Raw genomic sequence first — 17,233 nt, 5'->3', positions numbered from 1 at the left:
AAAATACATTTGTTTTGCAGCGGTTTAATGTCAGTGCAACAAACAGAACTGGCATCATTAAAAGCAGATGTAATAGTCACACTTAAAGAGAGTTTGTGTCATTGTTTCTCATTAAAGTCATGGAAAAAATATTAGACCATTTTTTCTTCAATTTCTTGCTCATTTTAATGCCTGGTGCAACTAAAGGTACATTTGTTTGGACAAACATAATGATAACAACAAAAATAGCTCATAAGATTTGCTGACATCTAGCCATTTTCCATGTTTTACTTGATAATCACCAAAATCATTGAGAAAACGATTGAAAATGGCTAGATATCAGCTTTTAAATTAAACATCTTTGACGCATTTTCGTTGTTATCATTATATTCGTCCAAACAAACCTTTAGTTGAACCAGGCATTAATATGAACAAGAAATTGAAGAAAAAAATGGTCTAATATTTTTTCCCATGACTGTATGTAATAAAAATTAACAATGCATCACTGCAACCTAGTTCGATCAGCAGTGATGGTATGTGTTTCATTATTTCAGAATCTAAAAAGAAAAATCTACATTTACAATGTTAAATACAAATGTAACAGGTAATATTGCTAGTTATAAAACACTAAAAACGTTAATAGCAGCTTAGTGGTTTAACAGAAGTGAAATGCAATAAAAGGACAGAACAGTCAGATATATCTTCATAAATGTGAAATGATATGGACCAGTAAATCACAGGAGTGCTGTATTTCACTGTAGCTGTCCCAGGATCACCTGCACCACCAGGGTTCAGCTCAGGCCGCAACCACCTTCCTGATCCTCAGCCCCACTGCAGGAACCTCTGCAAGAAACACGACACCAAAATTAAGTGTAAAAAGACAGGTTTGAAATACAGGGATGACAGATAGATAGTTCAGAAACAGACAGACAACAAGTGTGGATGTCAACAAAGGTGGTGGGGTGGACCAAAACAATAGGGGCCATTTAGCAGAGGAGAGTGAAGCATGCTGGGTAATTAAAGGGAGGGCATATGAGGGGGCAGTATGTGGTTAGATTTCCTGGACAACACCACACATTGTCTGCTGGAGACAAAGCCATTGTTGTATGAGAGTACATGCCTGTGGGACTGTGGGGGGTACTCATATCTGCTCATCTTGGGAAACTGTATTTGTTATTATGTATAAGGCTGTGAACAGCCATCACACAAATACCCCACTGTTAAAAAAAAGTGCATATCTCTTGTTACATAAAACATAACTAGTGTAAATAAAATAAACATTTCCTGCTACTGAGGAGAATACGGTCACATCTATCATTCTCTAGTTGTGCCAGAAGTGATAAATACTAAATACAATGTTCGGTTTTAAATGAATGATACAATGAGACAACAAAGTATAATGATTATTAACACATGCAGGATAAATACATCTGGAAAAAAATTGCAGATTTATGAGATTAAAAGTGTAAAATCCACAGGAAAAAAGTCAGATTTATGAGAATAAAAGTGGCAAATCTACAAGAAAAAAGTCGCAGATCTATGAGATTAAAAATGGTAAATCTAGGAGAAAAAGTTGCAGATTTATTAGATTTAAAAGTGGCAAATCTACAAGAAAAAAAGTCTCAGATTTATGAGATTAAAAATGGCAAATCTACAAGAAAAAAAGTCTCAGATTTATGAGATTAAAAATGGCAAATCTAGGAGAAAGAAAATGCAGATTTACAAGATTAAAAGTGGAAAATCTAGGAGAAAAAAGTTGCAGATTTATGAGATTGTTTTAAATGAATGAGACAATGGGACAACATAGTATAACAATTATCAACACATGCAGGATAAATACATCTTGTTCCATCAGACAATTCATTAGTGATAGTTGTTGGTGGCTCCAGTAGCATTAAGGTCTACAGCATATTGCCATTATCATGACACAGGGTTACACAATTAATCAAAATGTTATCCAAATGATAATATAGACTTGAGCAATATCCAAATCACCGGAGGCAATGCAGTTATTAAAAGCAACATTTGTGAAATTAAGTACTGTAGTGCTGCACAAAACACTGAACACAAAACACACTCTGACACAAAAATCCCACCATGACCATTTAAATACATTTTTCAGCAAAAATCATATTAGTCAGTGTTCCCTCTACCATTCACTTGGGCGATGATGTCACAAAACATGACCACATGAACAAGGTTGGCAGCTTAAACATTTTAATTAAGTTTTGTTTGACTAAATAAAAGTACTAATACCACACTGTGAAATTACTCCACTACAAGTAAAAGTCCTGCATTCAAAACTTACTAAAGTAAAAGTACAAAAGTATCAACATCAAAATGTACTTAAAGTATCAAAAGTAAAAGTCGTCATTATGTAGAATAAACCAAGTCAGATTGTTATATAATCAGAATATCTTATAAGAGTATTTATATTGATGCATTTATGTATGTATTTATGTATTTCGTCAAGATAGGGCTCATTTTAACTCCTAAATATACTGTTATGAGGTTTAATTATGAACAAAAAAACATCTGATCACTTTAAATTTATCATGATTTTCATTCGGAAAGTAACTAATGTAGTGGAGTAAAGAGTACAATATTTGCCACCAAATGTAGTGAAGTAGAAGTATAAAGTTACATTAAATGGAAATACTCAAGTAAAGTATAGGTACATTAAAATTATACTTAAGTACAGTACTTACGTACTAAGTACTAAGTTACATTCCACCACTGGTTTGGACCTTGTGGCCCGAAAAGGACCCGTTCGTATACTGGCCAGTGTTTTTGTGGATAAAGTTTTCCCTACATTGTCTGGAAAACACACATGAACCCTACAGCTAATCTATCTTCAATGAGAACAGTTCATGGATAAGGTTGGGGATATGCTAAAATTGATCTTCAAGTCAAAAATCTCATGAAAACACCAAAACTGACAATGGATTGATGTTACATGTCATTCAGCCATGCCACAGAGCCCCATTGTTGACTAATGACTGTTACAACCAGTGGTACAATGTAACCAAGTACATTTACTCAAGTAGTTTACTTAAGTACAGTTTTGAGGTACTTGTACTTTACTTGAGTATTTCCATTTTATGTAACTTTATACTTCTACTCCACTACATTTTGAGGCAAATATTGCACTTTTTACTACATTTAGCTGACAGCTTTAGTTACCTTTCACATTTAGATTTAACATAAAATATGATACATTTAAAGTGATTATCATGTTTATAAATTAAACCACATAACAGTATATTAAGAAGTTAAAATTAGCCCTACATTGACAACAGTAAAACACTGCTTACATAAATGCACCAATAATAATAATAATCTAATAATATATTTTCAATATATAAACAAAATGAGTGGGTCCATTCTACATAACGAGTACTTTTACTTTTTAAGCTTTAAGTACATTTTGATGCTGATACTTTTGTACTTTTACTTCAGTAAGTTTTGAATACAGGACTTTTACTTGTAGTGGAGTAATTTTACAGTGTGGTATTAGTACTTTTACTGAAGTAAAGGATCAGAATACTTTTTCCACCTCTGGTTAGAACACATCATACTAATACACGGTCGCCCATAAAGTTGGAAAAAAATATTTTTTACCTCTTTCCATGAAATGATTGTGACAGTGTGATTTATTATTGACAGATGACGTGTATGTCCTCTTTATTAATCAATCTCTTCCAAACATATCACAATGAAAATTAAACCAGAGGATTGTGTCTGAAAAACAAAATTATTCCAACTTCATGGGCAACCGTGTAGGCAGCTGGAAATCCTCCCAGACAAATTGCTGAAAACTACTTAAAATTAAACAATAAATTGCTATTATGTGTACATAATATATTCAGTAGGAAGCCATTGGCTTGGAGCTGAGGGCCACAGAAAGGCAGAAAGTTTTAAGAGACTCACAAACAAACACATTTGTGGTTTTGCCTTATTCTTTAATGCAGGTAGCTCCATGTTGTGGCTCTTGAAGGCAACAGTTATATTTATAGCAGAAACATTATCAGTAATGGTAGATTTATTGAAAAGTTGTCACATTGCTATTGTTAGAATTTGTCTCTGGCACTAGTACCAATTAAATAGTACTCTCCGGGACTCTTCCTCTGAACCTACCAACGTGTGAAACAAAACATTCCCGATATCAAAGCAAAACCTTTTATTCCTCTTTGGACTGGAGTGCTACATTTAGGACCCTTTACCTGCACCACAAATGCCGCCAGGCCGGCCAACAAGGCCAGCAGTGCCATGCGCCGCAGTCTGCACACATTGACCTGCTTCAGCAAAAAAAAGCGGGCCCAGCCCAGCTTTTTGGCTGTGTGCGGAGGGTAACGCATGCTGTTCACTCCCTCCATCTTCAGCTGCTTGATCAGACAGCTGCGCAGGTGGCTGAGCTGGTCGAAGCTGTGCCGGCCGTGGTAGCAGCCCATACCACTGTTACCTGAGTGAGAAGTAGGAGATGAAGGAACGTGTGTCAGCTTTATTCCACCAAGTTTAAAAAGGAGGCTGAACAGTAGAGGTGTGAATCAGCAGAAACGATTTTATCCAGATACTTGAGTCACAATATGATATTATTGCAATTTTAAGCATTTTGCGATAAGGCGATACAACATATTGCGATTTAACTGTTTGACTGCATTTATTGTCCACAGGATCAAATTCGATCAAGAATTGTTTTGGCAAATAAAGGAAAAATGTATTCATGTCACTTCAGTCTTTTTATTTCTCCACAATGAGAGTCAAACCCACAGACTGACCAACAAAGTATTCAGTCAAACTGAACTGAACTGATATCAAACATGTATGGACGACAACAACTGCAGCATTTTATCAAACGTTCAAAAACTTTAAGCTTCGCTGTTCTGAATGTATTTGGAATGAAACATAAAATAGCCTAACTTTGCTGCGTTATTTCAACAACTTCCTGACATGATATGCCCATAGATTCTTTAGATCTTCTAGTTTCCTATGATACCAGTATCTCCAGTGTATTCCTAAGGGTGAGCCTGTTGGAACACTAAATATCGATACTTAGCGGCCATAAATTGATATAATATTGCCACGAAAAATACTGCGATACTATGCTGTATCGACTTTTCCCCCACCTCCAGAAAACAGCCCATAAAAACAATTAAACATTTTTTTTTTTTTTAAATGAACAACAGATTTGTTCAGTGGGCCAGGGTTTGAATCTGGCTAAGAGCTCTTTCCTGCAGGTCTTCTCCTCTATCTCCCCCTTTCACTCTGTAAGGTTGTTTTAAAAATAAATAAAAAAAACAGCGAAAATGCTGCTGGCCCATCAGAAAGCTTAATACCGATACTTGGCGGCCATGAGTCCATATATTATTACCACGCAAAATATTGCGATACCATGCTATATGGATTTTTTCCCCCACCTCTACTGAACAGCTGCAGTTTGGGTTAATTATTATACTCACCAACTCCTCCAAAGGGCAGAGCGCTGACAGTGAAGTGAACCAGACAGTCATTAGCCAGCAGAGCTCCACTGGACGTCTCAGCTATCACCCGTTTGATCAGCTGTTTATCACATGGGAACAGTCAGAGCATTGTGGGCACAGCCTTATAATACCTAAATATTAACTTGAATAAGGGGAAACAAACACGTCTGCTTGTGATGTGTTTACCTTGTTGTCGTGGGAGAAGATGTATATAACCAGAGGTTTTTCTCTCTCGTTAATGAACTGGATGGCCTCGTCTACACCGCTCACTGTGATTATGGGCAGCAGTGGCCCGAAGATCTCCTCCTTCATCACTTTGGATTCTCCCGTCACATCCTTTAACACAGTAGGAGCTACAAGGACACAAGAAGAAGAGGTGCAGTGTGAGACTATAGTCAAAGATGTAATGATACAAAACAGGAGGTGTGGTGGTACATGGTGGCCAGTTGGAAGTACCCTGGCAAGAAATAAAATATTGGTGTATTCTATAAATGTCAAGAATTGGCACTTTATACATGGCTGGTAGTGGGTTGTGTTAAATGTCATTAGATTGCTGTCTTGCAAGGTTATTTTTACCTGTGCCTACTAGGGGTGTGTGTATCATATTATTCAAGATAATATGGGTTAACCAGCTGCACTACTTTTTTTTTATTTTATTTTTTTTTTAATTTATTTTGACTGATATTGCAATTGTGCTATCATTCACAATATTGTGAATGGAGAATGACTACTTTTGCATCATTATTCTCATTTTCATTGAAAAAAATATTAAATGATAATAAAATGGGAGGATCTGTACGATTTGAATGTGAACATGACTGGCAATTTTACAATCATTCAGTTAGGTCAGTGTATGGATAATCAGTTAAACTTAATAATAAAGAGCACATTCCCAAAGACCAATATGACTTCAAATGACATAAAAAACTTCCCGTTTCCACAGACATTTGGAAAATAACAGCTTATTCTGATGTGGAATTTGAAAATAGAAGCCCTCTAATAATTATCATAGGAGCTGTAGATTCTGATTTACTGGAATGATCACACTGATATAATAATTTGTATCAAAGAGTAAAATCAAATGTTATTTTAGTGAAAATGTGGAGAAAAAAAATCAAGATATATATTGTATATCACTGCATAGCCGAAATAGCCTACACCCGTCAGTTAAATTGATAAAATAAACAACTAAAAGATCATATATTTTACTGCTCTCTTCATCAGAAGAATGAAAAGAAAAATAATAGAGGAAAGCAGCCAACTATAATTGGATTACATTTCTCTACCTTACATGCAAACACCCATCCATGCAACAAAGATGAACCGTATAAAATGAAATTATGCAAAATAAGCTTGTTGTTTGGACACGGTACCGAATAGTTTTATCTTACAGTGTTAGCACACACTCGATGTGATTCCTCTACAGAGAGCATAAACATTATGCCATGAATAAATACATAACCAAAAACATATGTGGTGTAAGACATATGTTTAAGGCAGATACTGCGAAAGCATTGATTGATTTATATTAGCTACCAATTGCTCAAGCACATAATGTAACACATAATACCTATGTAGCACTGGGATTCATCACTCTCTCCACCAACAGCGACTGTGCTGCCCTCCATCAGAGCCATGAGCCTCTTAAAGTGGCGCTGGTTAATAATGCGTCCGTAGTCCTCAAAGGTTTCTGGATTATCTGTGTAAAACTCCTGCATTGTGTCAAATAAAAGAGATCTCACTATTAAAGACAATTTATAGATTGTTTGTAAATATATCATATGAGACTTTTTCTTTTAGTCACTCTGGAGTCATTCTCATTTTTATGAGAATCTCATTTTTATCGTTTGACCTGCTGAAATTCCTTGAATGATCTGTCAGATTCCCATCTGATAAGTAAAAGTACTAATACCACACTGTGAAATGACTCCACTACAAGTAAAAGTCCTGCATTCAAAACTAACTGAAGTAAAAGTACAAGAGTATCAGCATTAAAATTTACTGAAAGTATCAAAAGTAAAAGTAGTCATTATATAGAATAAACCAACTCAGATTTTTTTTATATATTCCAAATATATTATTGTATTATTATTAATGATGCATTTATGTGAGCAGTGTTTCAATAATGAAAAGACAGGGCTCACTTTAACTACTTAATATACTTTTATATGGTTTCATTTAAAAAAATTCTAATCACTTTAATTATATCATGTTTGTATGTTAAATGTCAATGTGTAAAGTAACTAAAGCTGTCAGATAAATATAGTGGAGTAAAAAGTACAAGATCTGCCTCTAAAATGTAGTGAAGTAGAAGTATAAAGTTACATAAAATGGAAATACTAAGGTACAGGTACAAAATGGTCAAAACTGTACTCAAGTACAGTATTTGAGTAAATGTACTTAGTTACATTCTACCACTGCATATTACTAAAATGATTTTAGACCGACCTTAATGCACTTCTTGATCTCGTCTACGACTCGGCCCTGGATGCAGGGTTCACACAGGATGAAGTCTGGAGCGATGCACGTCTGACCACAGTTGACAAACTTTCCCCATGTGATACGACTGTATTGGGAGAAAAAAAACAGCTGAATAGCAGTACTACTGTACTAGCAGCATTTTTGTGTTACATTTTTACAGTTTAAACTGACCGACATGCAACACTGATGTCACAGTTCTTGTCGATGTAGCAGGGGCTCTTCCCTCCCAGCTCCAGGGTCACTGGGGTCAGCTGACGAGCTGCAGCCTCCATCACAAATCTACCCACTGCACCACTGCCCGTGTAGAAAATGTGGTCAAATCTCTGCTTCAGCAGCTCCTGGGTCTCTGACACGCCACCTGTCACTACTGGGTACAGATCCTAGACACAGTATACGCAGTAGTTAGTGTACATTCACACTAGATGTCACTAAATGTCTCATATTGAAAAGCTGGAGGCTCACTTTGTCCAGAAATAGAGGGAGAAGTTCCTCCATGGCCTTGGCAGAGTGAGAGCTGACCTCAGATGGCTTTATGACTGCTGCATTGCCTGAGAAACAAAGAGAGAAAGAGATGGCAGGATGGTAACAATCTTTAAGCACTTATATAGTGAAGAAAAAAAATCCTCATCACCACTTCTCACAGAAGATCTTGTAATCAATTTCTTTTAAGATAAGATAAAATAAGATAGAACTTCATACATCCCGAAAGAAATCCTGGTTCCAGATTGGTCCAAGATACAAAAACAATCAATATAGAGGATAATATAAGCCAATGAACAAAATAGGTACCAATAACAATATAAGATAACAAAGACAACAACAAAATTAAATAATAAAAGAGCATCAAGTATTAGCTTTCCTCCCTGCAGAAAGGGAAGGAGTTATACAGTTTGATGGCCTCAGTTAGAAAAGACCTCCTGCGGCGTTCCTTCAATGTCGGCTCTTCCTATCATTGTGAAGCAGAATTCACCAAGAGTTGGATTGTTCACCCACTAATAGGGAACGTGAGCTCGGTTTAGACCGTCATGAGACAGGTTAGTTTTACCCTACTAATAATGTGTTATTAGGGCCACGGGGCAACCGCACCGAGCACTGGTCCCATACAGCAATAGCTGTAGGGACCAGTGCTCGGGGCTTCATTATACTGTGGATTTTTTCTTCTTCCTCTTCCGGACGCAATTTTGTCCCGCTACTAGTCCTACAACTTGAAGAGTTGCAGGACAAATTATATATCAAAACGTGCGGTTTGATCGGGATCGATGTGCTATTACTCTTCTCTACAGAATACGAATTTTTCGCGACGTAAGTCGCGAAAAACTGCCCAAAATTTTGCATTGAAATGAATGGGACGGCTGAAAAAAAAATGAGCGAAAAAGAACAATAATTGGAGATTTTTAAACGTCTACTTCTTTGGCATAATTTCACCTAGAGACTCCATTTAAACTTTAAACAGTAGACACAATCTACTCCCTGTTCAATGACCATGATCATTTTTGGAGAAATTCTGAGATTATAATGGGTGTGTATTGCACGGAATGTTCGTGTCACAGTGTGTGACATCATTGCCAGAGTGTAGAGGGAGAGAAAAAATTGTCAAAAAATAAATTTGAAAACTGCGCTCCAGGCCGCAAATTCCACTCTACAGAAATAATGTATACATAGAAACGAAGGAAAATTTGTCTTCTCACTCACAATCCTCTGGTAAAGCTGTCAGAGTTCTAGTTTGGGCGTAGGACGCAAAGATGCGCCACCAATACCCCCCACAGGTAACTTTATGTGATTTTAATTACACACACACACACACACACACACACACACACACACACACACACACACACACACACACACACACACACACACACACAGGTAACTTCATTTTAATTTTAATTACTTACACACACACACACACACACTAGATCCTTTTAATTTTTCTTCTGAGAGCTTTTCTAGATTCTAGATTGATTATTTTTTCGATTTTTCTTGATCCTTCTCCAGATTTTCTAAAGTATTTCTAGATCTTTTTCTGGATTTTCTAGATTATTTTTCTAGAATCTAGAAATGCTTTACAAAAATCTAGAGAAGGATCAAGAAAAATCTAGAAACATCTAGAAAATATTTCGAAAAATTAAAAGGATCTAGAAAAATCTAGAAAATGATCTAGAAAACAAATATCTAGAAAATCCAGAAAAAGATCTAGAAAAATCTAGAAATGCTTTCGAAAAATCAAAAGGATTAATAAAAATCTAGAAAATAATCAAGAAAAATCTAGAAAAGCTCTAGATCTCTAGGTTTTTTTTCAATATCACTTTCTAGAGTTTTCTAGATCCTTCTCTAAATTTCTCTAAAGCTTTTCTAGATATTTCTAGACTTTTTTTCAATTTGTTTCCTAGTTTTTCCTAGAGCTTTTCTAGATTTTTCTTGATTATTTTCTAGATTTTTCTTGATCCTTCCCATGATTTTTTGAAAGCATTTCTAGATATTTCTAGATCTTTTTCTGGATTTTCTAGATTTTTTTTCTAGAATCTAGAAATGCTTTACAAAGATCTAGAGAAAGATCAAGAAAAATCTAGAAAATAATCTAGAAATATCTAGAAAGATTTCGAAGAATTAAAAGGATCTAGAAAAATCTAGAAAATGATCTAGAAATGCTCTTGTAAAAACTAGGAAAAAATCCTGAAAAATCTAGAATATGATCTACAAAACAAATATCTAGAAAATCCATAAAAAGATGTAGAAATATCTAGAAATGCTTTCGAAAAATCTAGAGAATTATCAAGAAACATCTAGAAAAGATTTCGAAAAATTAAAAGGATCTAGAAAAATCTAGAAATTATCTAGAAAAATCTAGAAAATTATCTAGAAAAATCTAGAAAATTATCTAGAAATGCTCTTGTAAAAACTAGAAAAAAATCCAGAAAAGATAAATAAAAATCTAGAATATGATCTAGAAAACAAATATCTAGAAAATCCAGAAAAAGATCTAGAAAACAAATATCTAGAAATGCTTTCGAAAAATCAAAAGGATTAATAAAAATCTAGAAAATAATCAAGAAAAATCTAGAAAAGCTCTAGATCTCTAGGTTTTTTTTCAATATCACTTTCTAGAGTTTTCTAGATCCTTCTCTAATTTTTTCTAAAGCTTTTCTAGATATTTCTAGACTTTTTTCAATTTGTTTCCTAGTTTTTCCTAAAGCTTTTTTAGATTTTTCTTGATTATTTTCTAGATTTTTCTTGATCCTTCTCTAGATTTTTTGAAAGCATTTCTAGATATTTCTAGATCTTTTTCTGGATTTTCTAGATTTTTTTTCTAGAATCTAGAAATGCTTTAGAAAGATCTAGAGAAAGATCAAGAAAAATCTAGAAAAAAAATCTAGAAATATCTAGAAATTAAATTAAGTTAAAAGGATCTAGAAAAATCTAGAAAATGATCTAGAAATGCTCTTGTAAAAACTAGAAAAAAATCCAGAAAAATATTTTTTTTTTAATCTAGAATATGATCTACAAAACAAATATCTAGAAAATCCATAAAAAAGATCCAGAAATATCTAGAAATGCTTTCGAAAACTCTAGCGAAAGATTTAGAAAAATTAAAAGGATCTAGAAAAATCTAGAAAATGATTTAGAAATGCTCTTGTAAAAACTAGGAAAAAAATCCAGAAAAATATTTTTAAAAAATCTAGAATATGATCTAGAAAACAAATATCTAGAAAATCCAGAAAAAGATCTAGAAATAATCTAGAGAAGGATTAAGAAAAATCTAGAAAATAATCAAGAATAATCTAGAAAAGCTCTAGATCTCTAGATTTTTTTCCAATATTACCTTCTAGGTTGTTCTAGATCCTTCTCTAAATTTTTCTCAAGCTTTTCTAGATATTTCTAGACTTTTTTCTCAATTTGTTTCCCAGTTTTTCCTAGTATGTTCGTGTCACAGTGTGTGACATCATTGCAAGAGTGTAGAGGGAGAGAAAAAATGGTCAAAAAATAAATTTGAAAAAACTGCGCTCAAGGGTGCAAATTCCACTCTACAGAAATAATGTATACATAGAAACGTAGGAAAATTTGTCTTCTCACTCACAATCCTCTTGTAAAGCTGTCAGAGTTATAGTTTGGGCGTAGGACGCACAGACGCGCCACCAACACACACCAACAGCCTCATTGGCTCCCATATTAAAAACGCAGGAAGATTCCTGAAAATGGGAGATGTAACAGTTTTTTTAGATCGCTCTAACAAAGCTATTTTTTCTTTTTTCTTAAAAAAAACAAACATATGTAGACGTTCAGGAAAAACCAAGGACGCTCAAAGTGAAGTCAGATCAATGATAGGTATTATGGTTTTACCAAAAATGCTTTCTGTTTGAGGCCAGAAATTCCAGTCTGTCCACCTCTGTCCTGGAACATTCGGCATCTCATCATAGTGGACACACACCGGCAGTAGCCCCCGTGGCCCTTTCAGAATTTCCCCTGAGGAAATTTTCTAGTTATTCATATTATTCGATATTTCCCTCTTTGTGATTTTATTTGTATTTATTTTGAATCCATTTCATCTAGTTTTTAGTCTAGCTTTCATTTAACTAGTGTATCATTATTATTATTATTATTTGAGCTTTAAATCTTTTTCATAATTTCAATATGTTTTAGCACTAATATTCTTAGACTTGTTATTACATCATCAAGTCAGTCATTCACAGTGATTCATATTTTAATTAACGGATTTACTTTAAACATAGCATATGATAATTACATGACAAATATAAATATATTATTTTTGTTTTAATTGTCAATACTTTTTTATATTTCTACTTGTTTATATTGTAAATTATTAATACTTTATTATATTTTTCACTTGTTCATTTGCTAATACCTTTCTTATATTTCTAGTTTATACTGCTGTTTGCTATCCACTTCTCTGCTGTAACTCTGGAAATTTCCCAGTTGTGGGACTAATAAAGGAAATCTTAATCTTAAGTGATTTTAATCAGGCCAAACAAGACATTTAATGATCTTTAATCTCTGTGTATATAACATTTGTGTTGCTGCAGCCTTTTTGTTATTTGACAGCCTTTACATCAGACCTTTGCCATACTGGAAGTGTTAGAGAAATGTAACAGGTCCAACCTGTTTTACGCCCAGCTGACTCAGTCACTGGATTGCTCATGCTATGTTTTGTCCTATGCATGTAGCGAGCAAACTAAATTGTTATTATTAATATGTATGGTTCCTCTGCATTGTATTTCTCCCTGTATGAAAGTTGAAAGCCAGATTTATATGTGGGTGTTACGATGTTTTAAAAGAGCTTAACACATGGGGCCTCTGTAGCTATACACTATGCACTTATGACAGTACACCTATCCCAAATATATAGTGGTGGTATATACAGTACCAGCAGCAATAGCTCCAACCAGGGGCTGCAGGGTGACAGCCCAGGGGTAGTTCCAGGCCCCAATGATGAGCACCACTCCCAGAGGCTCCGGCTGCACGTAAACCTCATCTGATATGGTGAGGAGGTTCTTCTCCACCGGCCGAGGAGCCGCCCACTCTGCCAGTTTCTCTATCGCCAGCTTGATCTCTCCCTCAAGTACCAGCGTCTCAAACAGCTCGGTGCCATGTTCACTCTGAAAAACAGAAGAACAAAGAACAAAATCCAGCTCTCATCCCCAGTTTGTTTGGTAATTCATACATTTATTTTTACTGATCAGAAACAGAATGTTACTATAAATGTGCAACATTTAGCCTAAAGTCTTATCATTATCTGCAGCACCTGCTCAGACTCTAGAGTATAGAAAAAAACAAAACAAAAGACAATTTAGTTAATCTACCCATGCATTCATTTTCACCTTACCTAGGGGTGAGCAAATCCCTCTCTCTACTTCTCTAAATAATCAAGGTGAATATTGGAAAAATGCATTTGAATACTAAATGACCTGTCCTGACCAGTGGCCTCCAGTCTCCCCAGGGAGTATACAGTTTCCTGGCCCTGCTGAAATGCCAACATATTCCTGAATTTCCATTTGGACTAACCCACCTTGCCGAGGTCCTTTTTGACAGCATCTGCTATGTCCCTCCGTCTCTCTGTGGTGAAGCGGAGAAGGCTCTTCAGCTGGTGGATTCTGTATTCCAGAGGCTTGGTTTTCCCTGTCTGGAAGGACTTCCTTGCCCTCTGTACAGCCAGATGTTCCCGAGACATCTGCAATAGAAAATTAATGTACAGAATGATGGATGGCCTTCCCTTTGAATTCCCTTCATGCCAGCTTTAACTTTCTGATTATTTAACAGATTATACAGAAACAGTATTACAGAGTAACGTTATACTGCACATTCCTGTTTGCACAGCTGATTTAAACAACTCCATATTTGTAGATATTGTTTCAACTTTTTATATTTTGTAAATACTGTTTGTATGTTGACTTTTTCCATTCTTCATATTTTCTATTTATGCTGCTGTTTCTTGACTTGAAGTACTTCTTTCCTCAATCTATATTAATTTAGTTCTTTGGTCTTTTGCAACAATACAACCAGTGGTGGAAAAAGTATTCAGATCACTTACCTAAGTAAAAGTATAAATACCATACTGCTAAATTACTCCATTACAAATAAAAGTCCTGCATTCAAAACTCAAGTAATCGTACAAAAGTATGAGCATCAAATTGTACTTAAAGTATCAAAAGTACTCATTATGCAGAATGTACCCACTCAAATTGTTTTATATATTCCAAATATATTATTAGAGTATTTGTATTGATGCATTTATGTAAGCAGCATTTGAATTTTGTCAAGATATGGCTAATTTTAGCTACTTATTATACTGTTATGAGGTAAACAAAATAAAAAAATGTCTAATAACTTTAATTTAATCATGTTTTTGTGCTAAATTTTGACCTGAAAAGTAACTAAAGCTGTCAGTTAAATGTAGTGGAGTAAAAAGTACAATATTTGCCTCAAAATGTAGTCGAGTAGAAGTATAAAGTAACATAATATGGAAATACTCAAGGAAAGTACAGACACCTCAAAATTCTACTTAAGTACATTACGTCACCCTGTTAAAATAATCGCCTAACTAATTTTTTCAAGTTTTGCAGGAAACACAAAAAACTTCACCAAAAGTGTAACATATGACATTTAATGACCATTTCACTCAACAAGGATGTAACATCTCGCTTAAGTCACAAAGTCATGTTCAAAAAATTGCCTAAGTCACATTTTATTTTGACTTAGGCATAATGAATCCGCTTAAGTCACACACTTGACATAAGCCATAGGGGTAAAATCACATGATCTGATCAGCTGAGGATGTAGGCGATTTTACCATAGGTGGCCCGGCGTCATGAGGAGATGAGTTAGGCAAAAAAAACTATTTTGACAAAAAATTACTTAGGCGATTATTTTAACAGTGTGACAATTAGATGTATGTACTGAACACTGAATACACTAAAGCAAATTAATTGAACGTGAAAAACCTATTTAGCAATAAAAAATATAATTCTGTTTCTGATACTATCCAAACTGTGACAATAGGTTACGTTAGCCTTAAATGTACAATGGTTGTGCAGGACCTTATGCAACCCCAAACCTCAGGTTTAACAAACACTACCTTACTCTAAAGGAAATAATGATAACACTCGCTGTAATCGAAAAACAGTGAAGGAATACCACTAATAATAATACTAGTCACCGACCTTACAGCGCAAGACTATAACTTAACGTTAGCTATAATATACTTAGCTTGGTTGCTAATGGCATAGCATTACAGTTTGTTGTTAAATAGCTTAGGTGAACAACCAGACGCTATTAATAATTATGTAAGCGATATATGCAGAACCAGCTTGTTTTTTAATTAAAGTTTTACCTCTCAGAGCCTCTCTCTCTCTCGTTAGTTATAATGCTAACTGATGACGCGAGTAACAAACTAGTTATGCTATTAGCCGCAGCCGAACGCCGTCAGTGATTGGTCAGTTGACGTGTCCGTCAGGGAAATGACTAATCATCTTCAGAACACAACCAGCTGAGCGCCTCCCTCAACAACAATAACAACTACAACATAGCCGCATCCGCATTCCTCTTCTTTTACTCCTTGGTTCTTCCTTGCTGTTTCACGGCAGCAACGTGGCATTGCTGCCATCTTCTGGAACAAGTCCATCACTGTCTGTGTCATCTTCAGTCCAGAGTTTTTCAAGAAGTCAAACAGACATTTTACTGCATTTCTTTTCCCTCCATACTCAGTATACTGCAGTGGTGGAAAGTAAGTACATTCACTCAAGTACTGTACTTAAGTATACTTTTGAGGTATTTACTTTACTTAAGTATATATATTTTATGTAACTTTATACTTCTACTTCACTACAATTTGAGGCAAACATTGTACTTTTTACTCCACTACATTTAGCTGCCAGCTTTAGTTACTTTTAAGGTCGAGATTTAACAGTTTTGGTTTTACAATAAAGCATCGATAATATAATGTTATAATATTTGGAATATATAAAACAATCTGAGTGGGTCCATTCTGCATAATGAGTATTTTTACATTTGATACTTTAAGTATATTTTGATGCTAATACTTTTGAGGTACTTGTACTTTACTTGAGTATTTCCATTTAATATGACTTTTTACTTCTACTCCACTACAATTAGTTACTTTTCAGGTCGAGATTTAACATAAAACATGATCAATTTAAAGTGATTAGACATTTTATTTAATTAAACCTCATATCAGTGAGGTATATTAAGTATATTAAGTAGTTAAAATGAGCCCTATCGTTACAAAATTAATCTACAAAATTACAATACAGCGGTGCATATAAACTACTCAAAGCAAGTTTAGAAACATTATTTCAGTCAATTATTTCTCCCCTTTAATAACACCAATTGGTATTGTATTTTATTTTGTTTGAACATGTGTGATATGTGTGTGCTGTGTGTCTAGATCATTCACTGTCCTTCCATCAGGTTAAGGCATATTGATACATATTGGCCAACAATTCTGCCTTGTCTCCATCTCTCAGAAGTTTTTATTTTATTTTGAGAGGTCATTGAGCACGTTGAGATCTGAAATTCCAGGGTTGAGCTTGTTAAAGTATTTTGTCTTTATTTAATTTAATGTTTTAGATTGGGAAGTGCATTTCTGTCACAGCCTCTCCTGTCCAACAATGACCACATACTCTGTTTTCTTATGGTTGCAATGCTTTTTTTGTTTCTTCCTTTTTTGACTTTGTGGTGAGCCTGGATCTGTCTCTGCTTTCTGTCTCTTACAGTAGTGAGATATTCTGCCAATTCATAACCTCCCTTTAGGATCAGATAAC

At 34.7% G+C, this 17,233-nt stretch overlaps 1 protein-coding gene across 2 annotated transcripts; it reads right to left on the bottom strand.

The window, feature by feature from the left end:
- Window positions 1-8: 8 nt before the first annotated feature.
- On the bottom strand, window positions 9-15,914 carry LOC131970516 (aldehyde dehydrogenase family 3 member A2-like). Of its 2 annotated transcripts, XM_059331930.1 has the most exons (11): window positions 15,784-15,914; window positions 13,963-14,124; window positions 13,321-13,552; window positions 8,403-8,488; window positions 8,112-8,320; window positions 7,908-8,025; window positions 7,030-7,171; window positions 5,646-5,812; window positions 5,439-5,538; window positions 4,203-4,441; window positions 9-822 (listed from the first exon to the last, which is right to left on the bottom strand). In XM_059331930.1, the coding sequence occupies exons 2-11, from the start codon at window positions 14,122-14,124 to the stop codon at window positions 802-804; spliced, it is 1,476 nt and encodes a 491-aa protein (XP_059187913.1). In that variant the 5' UTR covers window positions 15,784-15,914; the 3' UTR covers window positions 9-801. The 2 variants fall into 2 exon arrangements, with proteins under 2 accessions (XP_059187913.1, XP_059187912.1); XM_059331929.1 differs by lacking the exon at window positions 9-822 and having other exon boundaries at window positions 3,466-4,441.
- Window positions 15,915-17,233: the final 1,319 nt, after the last annotated feature.

This window comes from Centropristis striata, chromosome 4 (genome assembly GCF_030273125.1).
Source record: "Centropristis striata isolate RG_2023a ecotype Rhode Island chromosome 4, C.striata_1.0, whole genome shotgun sequence".
Lineage (NCBI taxonomy): Eukaryota > Metazoa > Chordata > Actinopteri > Perciformes > Serranidae > Centropristis > Centropristis striata.
This window is presented reverse-complemented; position numbering and strand designations above follow the sequence as displayed.